The sequence below is a fragment of the Doryrhamphus excisus genome, chromosome 16 (genome assembly GCF_030265055.1).
Source record: "Doryrhamphus excisus isolate RoL2022-K1 chromosome 16, RoL_Dexc_1.0, whole genome shotgun sequence".
In the NCBI taxonomy this organism is placed as follows: Eukaryota; Metazoa; Chordata; class Actinopteri; order Syngnathiformes; family Syngnathidae; genus Doryrhamphus; species Doryrhamphus excisus.
In genome coordinates this window covers 10,733,328-10,750,428 of record NC_080481.1, presented here as the reverse complement: position 1 = coordinate 10,750,428, position 17,101 = coordinate 10,733,328, and the positions used below count along the sequence as shown (strand labels likewise).

The window sequence follows — 17,101 nt, the reverse complement described above, 5'->3', positions numbered from 1 at the left end:
GCTGCCAGCCCCATTAAAAGATTTGAATCTGTGAAAGCGAGACGCGAGAGATGCCTGGTAAAACTTAATGGAATTTTTATGAGCTCAATAGACATGATGGAGACACTAGTGTCCTCATCAAGGCTGGAGCCATTCCTCACAGACATGTTGCGGCTTTGAGTTTATTCAACATTTAACAGAATACGATCAGTGACGCTTGCGCATTGGTGATGGATTCCTTCAGGAAGGGCGTATTGTCCCATCTCTCAGCGTGTGTTTTGGCTAAAAATGACAAATGAAGAGGCCTTGCTTGTTTCAAAATAAGAAGCTAGAGAGAGAGAGAGCAGAGGACTATCTTTCAGTGGTGAGGAGTCAAGTTATTCCAGACCACCCTCTCATCTCTAAATTTACTCCGCATGATGTCATGATACAGAGTCAAGTGACAACATCCCCTTTAACGTTTACGTGGAACTTGATCTCCCAAAATCCTTTTACATTCTTGTTTTTATTATGCCGTCTGGCAGGCATGCATACATAAAAGTTATGTTAGGGACTGTACTAGTGAATCCCAGTGAACAGATCAGTAACGTCTATAGATGACTGCTTTCCTATCATCTTAGCCACTCGATGATACACTACCCCCCACTGGCCAACAGCCGCCATTACATCAACATGCTTCAATAGAAATACACTACATTTAGTTTGACTTGATATTGTGGCACAAAAAGAATACTAGTATAATTGAAAAATAATGTTGCTTTGTCTTTGCCAGACGTTCTTTCTCCCCCGCTCATTTGGTTGTTATTTTTGGGTCAATGTTGGAATGTTTACCTGCTTTTACTCCAGAATACTACACAGTCGTCCTTTGCTAGTTCAAACATCACTTCCTCACTCTATCACAGTTTTTTTTTTTAAATAAATGAATTAATAAATGACTACTGTTTCATGGGCTGCACGGCGGTCAAGTGGTTAGCGCGCAGACTTCACAGCTAGGAGACCAGGGTTCAATCCCACCCTCAGAGTTTGCATGTTGCATGTTCTCCTCGTGCATGCGTGGGTTTTCTCCGGGGACTCCGGTTTCCTCCCACATTCCAAAAACATGCTAGGTTAATTGGCGACTCCAAATTGTCCATAGGTATGAATGTGAGTGTGAATGGTTGTTTGTCTATATGTGCCCTGTGATTGGCTGGCGACCAGTCCAGGGTGTACCCCGCCTCACGCCCGAAGACAGCTGGGATAGGCTCCAGCAACCCCTGCGACCCTCGTGAGGATAAGCAGTAGAAAATGAATGAATGAACTACTGTTTCATAGTTGACTATTGTTAGTCAAAAATATTGAAATACAGGTTTTATGTAGTATTCTGGTTACAATGATGGCATATGAAATAAGCTTACTTATGCACTGCATGGATCAGCCATGGCACATGACGTAGACGTTTTCCTCCCATTCCATGTGGAAATGGTACTCTTTTTTTTCATTCATTCATTTTCTACCGCTTTTCCTCACGAGGGTCGCAGGGGTGCTGGAGCCTATCCCAGCTGTCTTCGAGCGAGAGGCAGGGTACACCCTGGACTGGTCGCCAGCCAATCACAGGGCACATATAGACAAACAACCATTCACACTCACATTCATACCTATGGACAATTTGGAGTCGCCAATTAACCTAGCATGTTTTTGGAATGTGTAGTACACGGAGAAAAACCATGCACAGGGAGAACATGCAAACTCCACACAGAGATGGCCGAGGGTGGAATTGAACCCTGGTCTCCTAGCTGTAAGGTCTGCGCGCTAACCACTCGACCGCCGTGCCGCTTACTATTTTTAATAAGTAAATTGGAGAGGCTGGGTAGCTTGCTTTGCTAGCGGCGCTCGTGTCTTATATCCCAGTAGTGATCCCGTAGCCTGCGTAATGTGGTGTAAAGAAAGAATAACAGGAGTATAAAAGGTGACTATAGGGGTGTTACTTCTAATAATGGTAAAAATCATATTTAGAAAGTCATACACAGGTTTTCTATGCTCTATGAAAATATTCAATTTATTAATAGTGAATGCTACTCTCCGGAAATTCAAAGAATTCTGTGTGGCATTCAGCTTTTTCTCCTTAATCCCCACAGCAAACTCCAGCTTTATAGATGCCATGTTTGTTCTACAGGCGGTGTGTGTTGTGGTAAACATTGTTTAAAACTGGGACCAACCATATCCAGATATCCAGATATGAAGCTATCCCCACAGGACTATAGTGGTACCATGCAGTCAATACCTATCCTTGAAAGTCAACTGGGGAAAAAAACCCTATGACCCTGATCAGGATACGCTGTATCGGAAATAGATGGATGAATGGAGGTCTGAATCTGAATATTCATCATTATCTTCATTGAATATAAAATACATAGCATGTGAAAAAGCACGTGTGCATGCTTCCTTATGTGCACAGTGATGAACAGAAGGTCAGATGAATGCTGTAAACACACACCCGTGTCCTCCCTAGGCTGATCCTGCTCACAAAAACTCCCTCTTTGCACTGCAGATAAACATGTGCATCTGCTTACATCAGGGGCTGTTGAAAGCGGTCTGCAGTCCCACGGTGAGGACTTTAATCTCATCCCCAACCACATGCAAGTGTCAATCTGCCTAGCCAATGGCGTAGTATCATTTAAATTATTCAAACGGTGGCACAGCAAGAAACCTGTGGCAAAAAAAGTCATCAAATATTAAGCTTCCTCTTTAGTTAGAGTCAAGGTCATGTTTTGGAAGCACATTGCTGGAAAACCTGGGAAAAGTGACTCATGCTCGATGCCGAATACAGTATCTAAAGAGTTCTAGGTTGTTCACTCTTAAACCACAATATTAGGTACACGCACATTGTAGTCTGATCCAATACAAAAGCTGTATTGGTGCGGCGTCTTTGCATCGGCCTTTACCGGTCAAGCGCCATTCTTCCCCTCACCGATGGCCATGAGCTTCGGGTTGTGACGGAAAGGGCAAGATCGCTGGTAAAAGCAGCCTAAATGATTTATGTCTGTGGGGTGCCTCCCGGACGCCTCCATGAGGAGGTGTTCAGAGCACGTCAGGCCTTGGGGAAGACTCGGGACATATTGGACAAGTCTCTCAGATGGCCTGAGAACGCCTCAGATCTGCTAGGGGAGGGGTCGGCAACCCAAAATGTTGAAAGAGCCATATTGGACCAAAAAAACTAATATGTCTGGAGCCACAAAAATAATCAAAGCCTTATATAAGCCTTATAATGAAGGCAACACATGCTTTATGTATCTATATTAGCTATATTAACCTACTATAAAAATGACTAAGTTGGCTACAAATACATAATGAGCCTTCATGATTAAATGTTTATTTTCCCTGCAGCGCATCCTGTAGGGAATGACGCACCATGTGACTACTCTGCTGTAGATAAATAATTATAATAATAATACATTTTATTTGTATAGCGCTTTTCAAAATACTCAGACACTTTACAGAAGAATGTAGTTGAATAAAAGCAAGTAAACAGAGTGAAAGATACATTAAAATACAACATTCATTCATTAATACACAGCTAAAACAAGAGTAAAAGCGAGGCACAGCAGTCAAGTATAAAAAGTTAGACATTAAAAACAGATGCCATCTCAAGTGTAAGTTCTTTACAATATTAATAAATTACGTTTCATTGCGTTGATGAAATTTAAAAAATGCAATAAAGAAATCAAATTTTTGCTGTCATTTTTATTTTTAGGATTCGAAAAAACAACAGCAATATGGAACGTGCATAAAGTGACCCTTATCTGGGAGACAGAATGCAATAAAACGCAGCCTGCATTTATAAAAAAATAAAACAGCAGCCTTTTGAAAAGGTAAAGTATATAAAATCAAATTCATACAGTTTAAGTTTGATTTCAAGCAAGTCAGTTCAAGGGTAAAACGCAGCAGCTGTCCTCTTCTCTTTTGACAAGCAACCAACGTAGCTATCCTGGCGTTAACTTGTCAGGTAGGTGGGTAAATATATAAGTATCTATAGATAAGTATAAGTATAATAAAGTTTCAACCTAACCAACGTAGCTATCCTCGTGTTAACTTGTCAGTGTTATTCAGCTCCAAACCGTAGTAAAGGCGACCTGACTTCAGCAGAGAAGGAAAATGTTACTTGTTGCTTCCAACCAACTTTATTTTAACATTCCCGCCCCGAGGCATTTCACACCGGACAAACTTCCTGGTTCAAAGGTCAGACAAGTTTACCCTACATAGCTGTCCAAGGCAAATGCCTGTAAAATTCGGACCCGAGCAACAAAACACAATAATATCCCTAAGTGTCATTCCAAATATATACTGACGAAAATCAGAAATCACTTTATAAAAATAGCCAATGTGTTACTAAATATGTGCCTATGACAGGATTGTGTTCTTACCCGTTTAATGTGACTTCTGTTTTCGGACATGACTGGTCAGCTTCTCAACATCGGGCATGTAAGATGAATGGAATGGATGCAAAGGATTCGGTCCAAGAAAGTTTAAGTCTCTGTTATCCTCAGTTATTTTTCTATTTTTCCCTGTGGGATCCATGGCCCATCACACAGCCGCCGGTTTGTTTACAACAGCCACCTGCCTGGCATCCCGCCCTACTGATAGAAACGTGTGTCGCAGGCTATGACGCAAATCTTCGTAGGAAGAAATGTTGAAATTTAATATTTACTCTACACATTTTTACAGCATTGGAAAACGTTAAGAGTGTTTGTGTCATGTTTGCCCTCCTACAGAAACTATATTAAAACAAAAAATATATTTCCCTCCCCCTTTTTTCATTTTCAAACATTTTTCAAAAAGCTCCAGGGAGCCACTAGGGCGGCGCTAAAGAACCACATGCAGACAAGCTGGACAAAGCAGCTGGGGAGAAGGATGCCTGGGCTTCATGTCTTGGAGTACTGCCCCCACATTGTAAGATGAAGATGGATGGATGAATGGACGGATGGATGGACGGAAGGACCGATGGACGGATGGACGGATGGATGGATGGATGGATGGACGGACGGGCGGAAGGACCGATGGACGGACGGACGGATGGATGGACGTATGGATGGACGGACGGATGGATGGATGGACAAATGGATGAACGGATGAATGGACGGATGGATGGATGGATGGATGGATGGATGAATGGATGAATGGATGGACGGACGGAAGGACCGATGGACGGACGGATGGATGGACGAATAGATGGATGGATGGATGGACGGACAGATGGAAGGACCGATGGACGGATGGAAGGACCGATGGACGGATGGATGGATGGAAGGATGGATGGACGGACGGACGGACAAATGGATGGATGGAAGGACCGATGGACGGACGGATGGATGGACGGATGAATGGACGGATGGATGGATGGATGGACGGACGGAAGGACCGATGGATGGACGGATGGATGGACGAATGAATGGACAGACGGACGGAAGGACCGATGGATGGACGGCCAGACGGATGGACGGACGTATGGATGGACGGATGAATGGACGGATGGATGGACGGAAGGACTGATGGATGGACGGATGAATGGACAGACGGACGGAAGGACCGATGGATGGACGGACAGACGGATGGACGGACGTATGGATGGACGGACGGATGGACTAATAAAGTAATTATTGTGTGTGCGGGAGGAGGATGACTGTTGAGTTTGCTGATGTTTTGATGTGTTTTTTTACATTCATTTACGCATGCGCGTATGTCACCACGAAATGCCAAAACCCAGAACGCTACAAACTGAGGACCACCAGTAGCAGTAGTAAAAATTGTAGTAGTAGTCATACCAGAGCAAAAAAAAAAGAGATGAGAAGAAGAGATGTAAATTCCTAGCAGTCGACAGTCACTAACACATTCTGCAATGTGCAGCCAAAAAGCTCTTATCACTTCCCATCGTTCTGACTTCTGTAGGCAGCAAAGGTCTAAAGACAAAAACATGGTCATACGAGACCGTCTTATCCCGGCTGCACTGAGTAGAACAAAGACCATGCAAAGATGCAGTCGGTGATTCAGTGGCTTTTGATGCAGATCATTAGCCAGAGTCATCTGTGGAATATTTATACCTCTTGTGCCAGATGTGAGTCAAAACGATCCACGTTGACTCTCTTTTTTAGAGGTGTTTGATGTGAGTCCAGCTGAAGCTAATGTACCAATTACTGGGTTATTTTCAAATCCTTCTTAACCATAAAGTTCAGCAAGGCTCAAATAACAGGGTGTTGAATGTCACTGCCCGGTGGCGGTGTACTTTGTGTCTCTGTGCTGCATTACTACATTACCCATAATGCACTGGCTCAGGGTTGGGTTTGGCTTTCAGGAAATGATTTGGATAAGTTAAGGTTTCCATTCTTGATCATGCCAGAACTTTTCTGCAGTTAATGTCGCAACCGCATTGGCCCCTTTAAGTCATCATTAGACATTAGGAAAAACTGCGTGTAGCTTCCAGCTAGGATGGAAAAACTGAGCAGGGCCGATATGCTCTGTAAGCATTTTTTTTTAGTAAATTGAGCAAAATAAGACAATAATCCTATTTTTTTCAACCATTCACTTACAGATTATTTTCTTTTTTTCATCAAAACTTCACATATTATTGCTTTTAATAAATGAAGGACAATTTTATGAAATGCTACAAAGTACTTTTTCATTATTTCCTCCCTAAAAAACAAAATATATAAAAAAATGAAAACATAATCGACTTGTAGGAGGTGATAAATCTCAATAGAATGTAATTTCCCCACAGAGATCTGTCTACCAGATGCTTCGCCAGCTACTTGTGGCTGCGCCATCCATTTTTCACATATCTTTGCAGCTTCCTTGTTGAAATGCAAGAAGCCTGAACCCCATCCATCTATCTGACACTTTCAACCCAAAAGTGCAAGGCAGCCAACAAACTTTTTCACACTCTGCTGATATGCTAAAAAAAAAAGTAGAAATTCCAATCAAATGGACTATGAAAAATGTTTCATATACTCACGCTTGACTTCTCAAACATCCTCTTCAGACTGTCAAGCGGGATGTCAAACCTCTCAATCCTCTTAGCCGCTTGCAGGTCCTCTTTGAGCACCGGATCTTCTGATGCTTCTACCTGTGGCCCGCGGTGACCTGGGGAGTGGATGCTTGAGGACGCTGAGCACGCCACCCCTTCTCCATTTCCTGATTGAGTTTCCATTGTCGGAGAGAAACCGTATATCCCCCCTCCTTTTGCCTTCAGAAGAGGAAGTGTATCGAGCGGGTGAAGACTTAAAAGGACTCTGGAAAAGGTGAATGAAAGCTGGATCCAGGAGTTGTTGGGGTTCGTCTTTTATGCGTGGAGCTCCACAAGTTGTGCTGGCTGGAAGGAAGAGGAGGAGAAAGTTCACCAAAGTTTTTTTCCCCTCTTTCCTCATCTGTTCTGTAATTACTCACACAGACACACACACACAGAGAGAGAGAAGGAAAAAGAGACAGGCTGCCAGAGAGCAGAGAAAGGAGCAGAGACGTTCTTATTCACCACAAATAACCTTAAAGCAGCCTAGAGGGTTTTCATGCAACTCTGTGCTTTTAAATCCTATTTGGGTGTAACTTTTCTTTGCAGACATTTTGTCAGAAGTTAAAAAGGCAAAAACTATTAGCGTGTCTTCTTAGACTTGATACACGGGACAAAGGACAACACATCAAAGTTTCATGTTTATTTATACAAATATGTTCATACTTGGAAAACCTGTTTACAACCTTCTAAATATGTTTTTAACATAACTAGAGCCCTCTATACATGGACTAACACCCCTATAATCACATTTACACTTGTATTACCCAATATAGTTGACATAGTAAAAGTAAATAAGCCATTTAAGATATGAATAAGACTTGTGTGTATTGCTATAAGTGTGTTTGCTACAGGAGCTGAGTGGTGTGTGGACAGGAAGTGAAATTGTGGGTGTGGGTGACAGCAGCAACAATAGTTTGTTGTTTGTTGTGAGAGAATTCAAGGTATTTTTGCGTGTCACTGAACTTTACAGCAGTGCTTCTCAGATAGTGGGGAGGGGGTTGGGGGGCTGTATTACAATGCAGACCTACCAACATGTACAAATTTATAGTACTCAATGTGCATTCAGACTCTTGAATATGTTTGTATGCTCTCCATTTTCTTGCATGTTCCTGGTTCAGTCTGTACAGTACAGATAAATGAATGAATTGCAGTTTATTTGTATGCAGTAGTATTTAAAATCGTGGGGGGTGTATTTATTTTAGGGAGGGCATGACTGAGAATAATTGAGAATAAAATAATCTTGCTATGGGGGGGGGGGGGGGGGTTCTCAAGCTTTTCTGTGTGATGCTGTTTCTATTTTATTTCACTTGCAGGTCAGTGCTGCCCTCTGTTGTACAACACTCCATGGTTGCATAATACGTTGCATTAGTGTCTAATTATGTGAGTTCCGTGCACATTTCCTTTTTTTATGAGTTGTAAGATATATTACATACCCCAGTCAACTACAACTGGCAACTAATTGGTTGACCTGAAAAGGTGGTTTCTGTTTGAATTTGTATATTTTTAGCCTGGTGAATTTTATTAATTTAATGCATATACATTAAACGACTAGTCAACAGTATTTGTGCTTTTTATATAAAATAATCCGTTATTTAATGTATTGTATGCCAACTATTTGAAAATTGGCTGCAGCTTCACGCTTGTTACACTAGAGGGCAGTATATCAACATGAAAAATAACACACCCACCTTAACAACCACGAAGAGCCACATCGGCACCGTAAAGTAGAAAAACTGTCGTGACTATCAAACGCATTCTACATACTAAAAATACATTTTCATTTTTACAATTTTTTTAGGGTAATAAATGTCACATAAAAGAAGCAAGTGTATTTCTCTGAGGCTGCACATTGGGCCTGAAAACATTTACTTTCGCATTGTCCCCCTGTTAGTTGGACACAGTATTGACTACGGTTCCGGTTTGCTGTCAAAATAAAAAAATGTCGTTATACTCACGCACGTGTTTCACCATGAATACATTATTTTTTTAAAAGATAACTGTACAACAATAACAGTCACAATAGTCGTTATAGTCTCTGTACGCTAAAGATTACAATGGTTGTGATAAAAACCGGATCTTAGGTATCTTGCAAATCAGTCATCTTATTTTGAAATCAACGCAAACGTCATCGAACAGAAGGCTCCTCTCTGTTCCAAGCATCGGGTTGTTTTGGGTAACTTGACCCGTTCTCACTGTGGTAAAGATAGTGCTTTTCGCTATCCAGGTGACTAGTCTTCCGGTCCTTCTCGGCAAAAATCCACATTAACAGGTACGACTGTTGTTATGACATGTAAGACGGCTGTGAAGGGACAGGTTTGGTAAAAACGAACCGCTTCTGTCACATGAGTAGGAGGAGGAGGAGGAGGGGAAAAAGGGAGGCTAGAAAATAGAAATAGGCATTTTGACAGCTAGCTTGCGGCTAGCCTGACCAGGTAAGGTCGTCTAATGCTGTACGCTTTGCCGGAAGATGAGTGAAGGCGTTACGCAGCTGTCATACGACAGGTGAGGCTAACTGAAGCTAACTTGTAGAGCACACAAGAGACGCAGGCATTTCCCTTGTGTGTGTGTTTTTGACCGCGTAATGTCCATCTGTTTGTGTTGGGATCTAACAGGGCAGCTCAAAGTGCATCTAGTTCTTGTCGCTTCGCTACAACTTTAACAGTAACTGAATATGTGCTTCTGTCCTGACAGTGTCAACATTATTCCGGATGCCGACTGACGGATTTTAAATACCCATCCGTCACCAACCAGGGACGTTTCTCGTGGAATATAAATACTGATTTTTTTGTGGGATATGTCGCCAACGGGGACGGTTATGATGCTGATCCCCAGTAACCAAGGTTGATGTCTTGACTTAATGACCATGAAGATCCCAGAAAAGTGACATCGGTGGAGCCTGCAGCCCAAGGGTGCCACTTATTGGGCACTATGGCATCCAGTGAGAGACTGTACGAGGTCTGGATGCTCTATTGCACTAAGGTGAGCTCATTACTCCATGTTTCACTGTGGCTGATTTTAATTCATGTTGTGACGTAATTTGCTAACTAATAGTGAAGAGCCTAGTATTAATTCAACTTGCAATGAGGGGTGTCTAAACCTTTTCCACCAAGGGCCCTCATACAAAAAAAATGAAGGATGTGAGGGTCACTTTGATACATGAGAGCAATCTGAATAAAGCATGAACATCTTTGCTTTGCATTAGTGTAGGAATATACGCTATCTCATTAATAATTAAAGTGCAAATTTAAAATGAGCCCAAAAGTGGCCCACACACCACGCTTTGGACACCCCCGGTGCAAGTCAACATTGAACAATTTCTGTCTTTGCACACAACAAAGCAGAACTGAATCATCCACCCCAGTGTGTGTGCTACAGTGGGTGGCCATGGTAGGTTTCAAAGTCCAAACTTGGAGGCTCTGATGATACGGGTACTGATGCAATGAATGGTGCTGTGTTTCCACTCGGGGAGATGAATGACTTGGCTCTCAAGCTGAGACAGCACGCCTTGAGTCAGCTGTTGGCTACATTTAATTCACCTGCCAATAAATCCTTAGCATTTCCTCGTGTCCAATCAAAAGAGCCTCCCTGAGCCTCTCCTCACGTGAGTCGAGCTGCAGCAACACACTCAGTGCCCACAGTAATCCCCCGCAATAACACGCACAGTACGCCAACCCACTCCCACTCCCCTCCACAGTGTTTTTTAGCCCATGAAAGCAAAGCTGTGTGTTGAAGTAAAGTGTTGATCACATGATCTTGATGGCATAGTCTTTTCAGTCTGTGGTGTGGCCGCACAGATTTCCACATTTACATGTTTCCTTTGTACTAGTGTGTTCACCCGCTCTAACACTTAGTGTGTTTGCATTGACTCAGCATGACACTGTCAGAATGAATCTCATCAGTTATGGATTTATTTTGGCCATGAGTGTCTCTTGGCAGGTTGTGTGAGGAGAGTTTGATCAAGCCTCATTTTGACATTTAATTCATTTTGTGCTGGAACCTATCCCAGCTGTCTTCGGGCGAGAGGCGGGGTACACCCTGGACTGGTCGCCAGCCAATCACAGGGCACATATAGTACACAAACAACCATTCACACTCACATTCATACCTATGGACAATTTGGAGTCGCCAATTAACCTAGCATGTTTTTGGAATGTGGGAGTACCCAGAGAAAACCCACACATGCACAGGGAGAACATGCAAACTCCACAAAGAGATGGTGGAATTGAACTCGGGTCTCCTAGTTGTGTGGCCTGCTCGCTAACCACCAACCACATGGCCGCCGACATTTCACACTTTAAAAACCATGCCTGATATATGAGCATGAAATGAAAAGATGTAGATAAGGGGAGTGTTGTGTATAAAGTTGCTCCAGCAGTCTTCTTACTGCAGTGAAGTGATGAGCGGTCACAAGCTACAGCTAAAACCATTACGTAACCAGCGATCCTCTTAGGTGCTGTCATTGGCTCGTGCCTGTGTGTTGTCACTGCACAGAGGCAGCTGCAGGTTGCTGCTGGTATCATCCCCCCCGGCCCCCCCACCACCACCATACAGCATCTACTAGTGTTTGTGGTTCAGTAGACATCCTGGTTCTTGCTGCTGCAGGAAACTCAACAGGGAATGGAAAAGGGAAGTAAATGGGATCTGTAGCTACTTTCTAATTGTTTACATTTATTTATACAGTCAGTTTATTCCAGAATAGAAATTATCTCATCTATGGTCAGGATGTTGCCATCATAAAACTTGTACTTATATATACACCTTACTATACAGGTAATTTTTTAAGTAAAAAAATATTCTTATATCTCATATATTCTTCCTTTTTCAGGGTGGTCTTTCTTGAATAGGAATAACAAGTTAATTGTTTGTTGCTAGCTTTCCCCCTCGACTACTGATTATTATAACTCACTCAGAACAGTGCAAAGTCATGGAATAACACTGACGTCACTATCTTTGTGTCAGACATGCCTTGTGGGGTTCGACACCATCCCACACACTTCTTCAAATGCACAAATACTGTGACGTCACGGTTGGTGGGAGTTGTAAGCCATACACTGTGACCACATCCGTCTATAAATTCTCCCGGGAGACAAGCTTTTTTTATACTGTGGTTTCAGTGACTCCATCCATGTCACCTCCACCATAATGGGTCATTCACCCAAGCAGAGCAGCAGGCAGACCACGCCTGTCTAGAGTGTTGGGGCACTTGCTGGAGCCACAGTAGCGCAAACTCACAATTATTAAATCAGGCTATGATGTCACCTAGCACAACCTAATCTGTTCTCACAGATCAGCAAGTTCTTAATATAGCAATGAGTGTGATCAAATAGCTTTTATATAGGGTTTCAAATGATGGTAGACACATATGTACACATATAATACATAACCATCATTCATGATATGCCTGCCTGTCTGTGTGGCCATGCTTAAGTGTTTGTCTGGATCGAGTGTCGAAGGCAGAGGGTAACAGGGACTATACAGTGTAGGGTGTGTCCCTGTCTGCCACAGCCCAAACCCTCAATGGGCATCTGTCCTCCAAAGCTGCTGTCTAAATGAGAACATTCTTACACACACACACACACATATAAACACTGCAGTCAGAGGGGGGAAACCGCTTGCTTGCACTATCACATGCTGGAAAGTATTGAGCATTTAGCCAATAAATTCAGTGACAGCTCAGTCAGCATGCACTCATTTCCCTGATTATGGCATGAGATTCATGCACAGCCTTGTTTGTCTAACCATATTGGAATGGAATGGAATGGCCTTTATTGTCATTATACAAGATGTACAACGAGATTGGAGAGCTTCTCCTTTCAGTGCAGTAGTCAAGTTTAAAAAAAAAAAAGTAGAGTAAAAAAAAAAAGACAGTTTAACAAGATATCCAAAATGTACACCTAATATTGCGCAGGAGCAGACATATTGCAGATATATAAATCTTAATGCAATGATAAATGGGTCTTAGTGCAAATAATGACTGGTGTATACAGATGAGTAAAGTCACATATGAGTGTATTGTATTGGGTTGTTAAATAGATATGTTTGAGGTAGTAACAGAGGCAGTGATGGAAATATTGCACATTTACATTACGCTAATGACCGGGCATGTTATATTTTAAGTGTTATTACCTTCTCGCTAAAAGGTTATGTTTATTTATTTGCATTGTATGGCAACAAAAATATACAGTTTTGTACTTGTCAAATCTGTGTGAGTATGTGTGAGCATTTCTCATTTGCAGAGATAAACCATCCACCTCACAGATGTGGTATTAGACATCATATTTTCTTCTATGCTGGCCACAATAAAAGGCCACACCATCATGACCAGTTTCATCACATAGCAATTGCACAGGTATTGCAAATTTTCCCACTATTTTGATGACCAAAGATTTGCACAAACTGGCAGTCTCGTCGTCCTCATAGGGTCTCAACTTGGTTGCAGTTTGTTGTTGTAACTGAGTTGAGTTGAGAAATGCACACATTCGGTGGGATTTTGCACTTAGGAGAGGCGTTATCTTCATTGACGAATGCTAGTTGTCACTGTACAAGGCAGATGGCAGACGGCGTATATGGTGTTGTGTGGGTGAGCCTTTTGCTGATGTCAGGAGTATGTTATGGACAACAAACACAGATGCATTTTATTGCTGGCATATTGAATGTACAAGACAAGCTCCATGCAAAGGAAATGTGTTACACTGCATGAGGCAAATGCTGGTCACACACACCCCGCTATCACCAATACAGTAAACCTGCACAGTTTGGAGTGTCCTTTTATTGTATCCAGCCTAAGGCACACATTTGCAACAATCATGCTGTTTAATCAGCATCTATTTATGAAGTTATTTGACAGAAATTGGCCTTTTGGTTGTATAGAAAATGGTTTAGATCTTTGAGTTCAATTCAGGTCGAGTGGTTAGCACAAAGACCTCACAGCTAGGAGACCTGAGTTCAATCCCACCCTTGGCCATCTCTGTGTGGAGTTTGCATGTTCTCCCCGTGCATGCGTGGGTTTTCTCCGGGTACTCCGGTTTCCTCCCACATTCCAAAAACATTAAGATTAAGATTAAGATTAAGATTAAGATTAAGATTAAGATATGCCTTTATTCGTCCCTCAGTGGGGAAATTTGTATTGCACAGCAGCAAGAGTACAGAATCAGTTAAGATGCTAGATTACATGCTAGGTTAATTGGCGACTCCAAATTGTCCATAGGTATGAATGTGAGTGTGAATGGTTGTTTGTCTATATGTGCCCTGTGATTGGCTGGCGACCAGTCCAGGGTGTACCCCGCCTCACGCCCGAAGACAGCTGGGATAGGCTCCAGCACCCCTGCGACCCTCGTGAGGATAAGCGGCAGAAAATGAATGAATGAGTTCAATTCATGAAAGATGGGAGCAAAAACTAAAGTGTTTTTGCTATTTTCTATTTTGGTTGAGTGTATATCAGCCCTTTTTTTGTGTTGTTCCAAGGATTGTAGCATGTTTGTGGTAATCCACACATGTAGACGTCATACATAATTATACAAGGGGTTTAAATTTAACAACTTGAATCCATCATTTAACATGTTGATGTTTTAAGTCCCTGTCTGGACTTGTCCGAGCAGATTCTAATTATGTAGCATCATAATTGATGAAAGAACCAGATTAACCAGAACATTTCTGATTTGTCACAAGACAAAGCCTGAGCAAAAGTGCTGTGCACTTTGAGTGCAGATCTTCTCCTCTCCGCATTCTTACGACGTGGCCAGTGCTGGTGTTTCTATAGTCACAGGCCTGTCCCAATGACTTCATGAGAAAAGCAGCAAGCTCACTTCCTGCTACGGTTTGGCGGATTCCCACTCTGGCAGGCACACAGAAGCAGTCAGCCGTCATGAGATGAGCTGTCAGGGCAGATATGATACACGATTCATTTGTTAATCTTAGCTGTGCATCTTATTACCGTTCTTTCTATTGTGAGAAAATGCATATTGAAAATCCACATTGTGACATATCACCCACATAATTGTTCATAAACAATGCTGACATTCGCTACTATCCAATGCTTGCTAGCAGGTGGACTCTCACCCTTTAGTTCAGGGGTCTCAAACACGCGGCCCGCAGTTTGAGGCCCTCGCCTTGATATGAAAGTTTAATGTTAGTGCGGCCCGCGCAAGTTTGATATGGATGCTGTATGGTATCATGTACCCAGAAAAAATTATTACGTTTGATTAATGTTCATGTTAAAGGTTAAATAACTGTTAATAGTTATCCTCCCTATCCGTGTGGAAGTGGCTATTTAAGTTTAAAGGAAATAACTTGAAGGCTACCGTTTAGGTCGCTAGCTCTCTAGTTTGCGAGTTAGCATGTGTCTCAAGACCCTGCAGTTGCGCAATATGTTGTAAATAAAAAAAGTATAAATGTGACTATAGTTGTGTTTTGTCATGTCTACAGGGCTCTAATAATGCTTTGTTAATTTTAATCTGAAAAAAATAATTTGTCTACCCACCAACTATATGTGGTTTCTTAAGTTTTTATTATTTGCCGTTTTATTATTATTATATTTATTTATTACTGATTGATTGATTTTCTTTATTCTTGATTTTTTAAATTTATTTTTCATCTTATTTTGTGCAGAAAAATAAAAATTAAGATATTTGAGAACAGTGTAATGTTTTATCAGAGCTTTTCTTGTAGAAAATCGGAACCAAAGCACTGAAAAAGTTTGTATATATATATTTTTTTTTTTTGGAAAACCTGATGCGGCCCAGCCTTGCCTACACCCTAGCTCCAGTGGCCCTCAGGTAAATTGAGTTTGAGACCCCTGCTTTAGTTCATCTTTTCAGACAATTTCATAATCATCTCTGCACTCCACTTGTGCCTTGTGGGCTAGTCTTTCTCTGTGGCTGAAGTTGCCACCCCGTCGCTGTCTGGGCTTTGTTCCAGGAATTTAGGATATGTCGATCAGCCGGCTGCAAACTGACCTCTGCCGCCCCCCCCTCAGAATGTAGTCTGTCTCGTTTTCTGCTCCAGCAGGTGCATATTGTGTCCTGGCACTAAGATAAGAAAGCAGATAAGTAGCACTCCTGCCTGAAGCATTTACTCTCACGTGCTTTACGTGCAGCTGTGACATGAAATACTTGTTCAGTATGCTCATATGTTTAATAAATCTTTCCACAATTGTATAATGTGCCTGATGACTTTGCTGAATGCACCCATTATTCAAGGTTTTTGTCAGAATATGACAAATGGAAAATGTTTATAGACATAACTGTTTAATGACGACATAATCAAACCTTAAAAATGGTTCTCATCATTTAACCTCTCTTCACTTCAGAGGGACCCAGACTACTTGAAGCTATGGCTGGAGAGTTTCATCAGCTCCTATGACCGTTGCCTGGATGTGGACTTTGAAAAGCTGCCATCAAGGTAACGAGTTACTCCAATCAGATGTTTTTTATAGTTCCTTTCTTGTCTGCGCTCCTCCCAAAGATCAAATGCAGGGACACCAATGTATGACTGACTGCTTTGTCACTGTTACCGCCTCTCAGTATGCACTCAAGAGTATGAAATGTTGATTTTTTTTTTTTAACTCACCCTTTTCCACCAAATAGGGTTTTGTTATTTTCTCCGTTTTTGCATGTAGCCAGCACGCACACCAGGAAGTAACTCCGCCTTAAAGTGCACTTACAAACTGAGACATGAATTTGTGATCTTGGTCATATTGAATACACTCGTATTGATAATTTTGTATAAAACTTAGCTTATATGGCCTTATATGGTGCTGAGTCTGAGCAGCAGAGCTGGACTTTTAAGGTGAGAAAAATGTTGGCATTTTCAATAACATTTGAATTAAAAAAAAGACATTTTTTTTTGTATTTTTGTAAAGACTATTGTACCGTAACACAAACGTATCAAACCGTGAATTTTTGTGTATCATTGCATCGCTAATGTTTACATTTGTCTAAATAAAAAAATACATTACATTTACCCCTTGTGGTCCCTTCAGCAACACAACCCCGGCATAACACTTCCTGTAACTGATACGTCTGGCCATCAAAATAAAAGCAGGGCTGTAAAACATGCACACTGAAGCCACACATTCGCTCCACCCTT

The 17,101-nt window shown here is 41.8% G+C and overlaps 2 protein-coding genes across 6 annotated transcripts in view; one reads left to right on the top strand and one right to left on the bottom strand.

The window, feature by feature from the left end:
• The window catches only part of xirp2a (xin actin binding repeat containing 2a), a 59,816-nt gene extending 52,471 nt beyond the window's left edge, over nucleotides 1-7,345 (bottom strand). Inside the window, exon 1 of one of the 2 annotated variants that reach the window (XM_058051732.1) lies at nucleotides 6,962-7,345. In XM_058051732.1, the coding sequence (XP_057907715.1) occupies nucleotides 6,962-7,156 (195 nt within the window). In that variant the 5' untranslated portion in view covers nucleotides 7,157-7,345. The remainder of the gene's footprint in view (nucleotides 1-6,961) is intronic. The other variant, XM_058051731.1, reaches the window with a different exon arrangement.
• Nucleotides 7,346-9,073: 1,728 nt separating this feature from the next.
• The window catches only part of nbeal1 (neurobeachin-like 1), a 30,484-nt gene continuing 22,456 nt past the window's right edge, over nucleotides 9,074-17,101 (top strand). Inside the window, exons 1-3 of one of the 4 annotated variants that reach the window (XM_058051482.1) lie at nucleotides 9,074-9,284; nucleotides 9,707-9,994; nucleotides 16,323-16,414. In XM_058051482.1, coding sequence (XP_057907465.1) covers nucleotides 9,944-9,994; nucleotides 16,323-16,414 — 143 coding nt within the window. In that variant the 5' untranslated portion in view covers nucleotides 9,074-9,284; nucleotides 9,707-9,943. The other 3 variants (XM_058051484.1, XM_058051486.1, XM_058051483.1) reach the window with 3 other exon arrangements.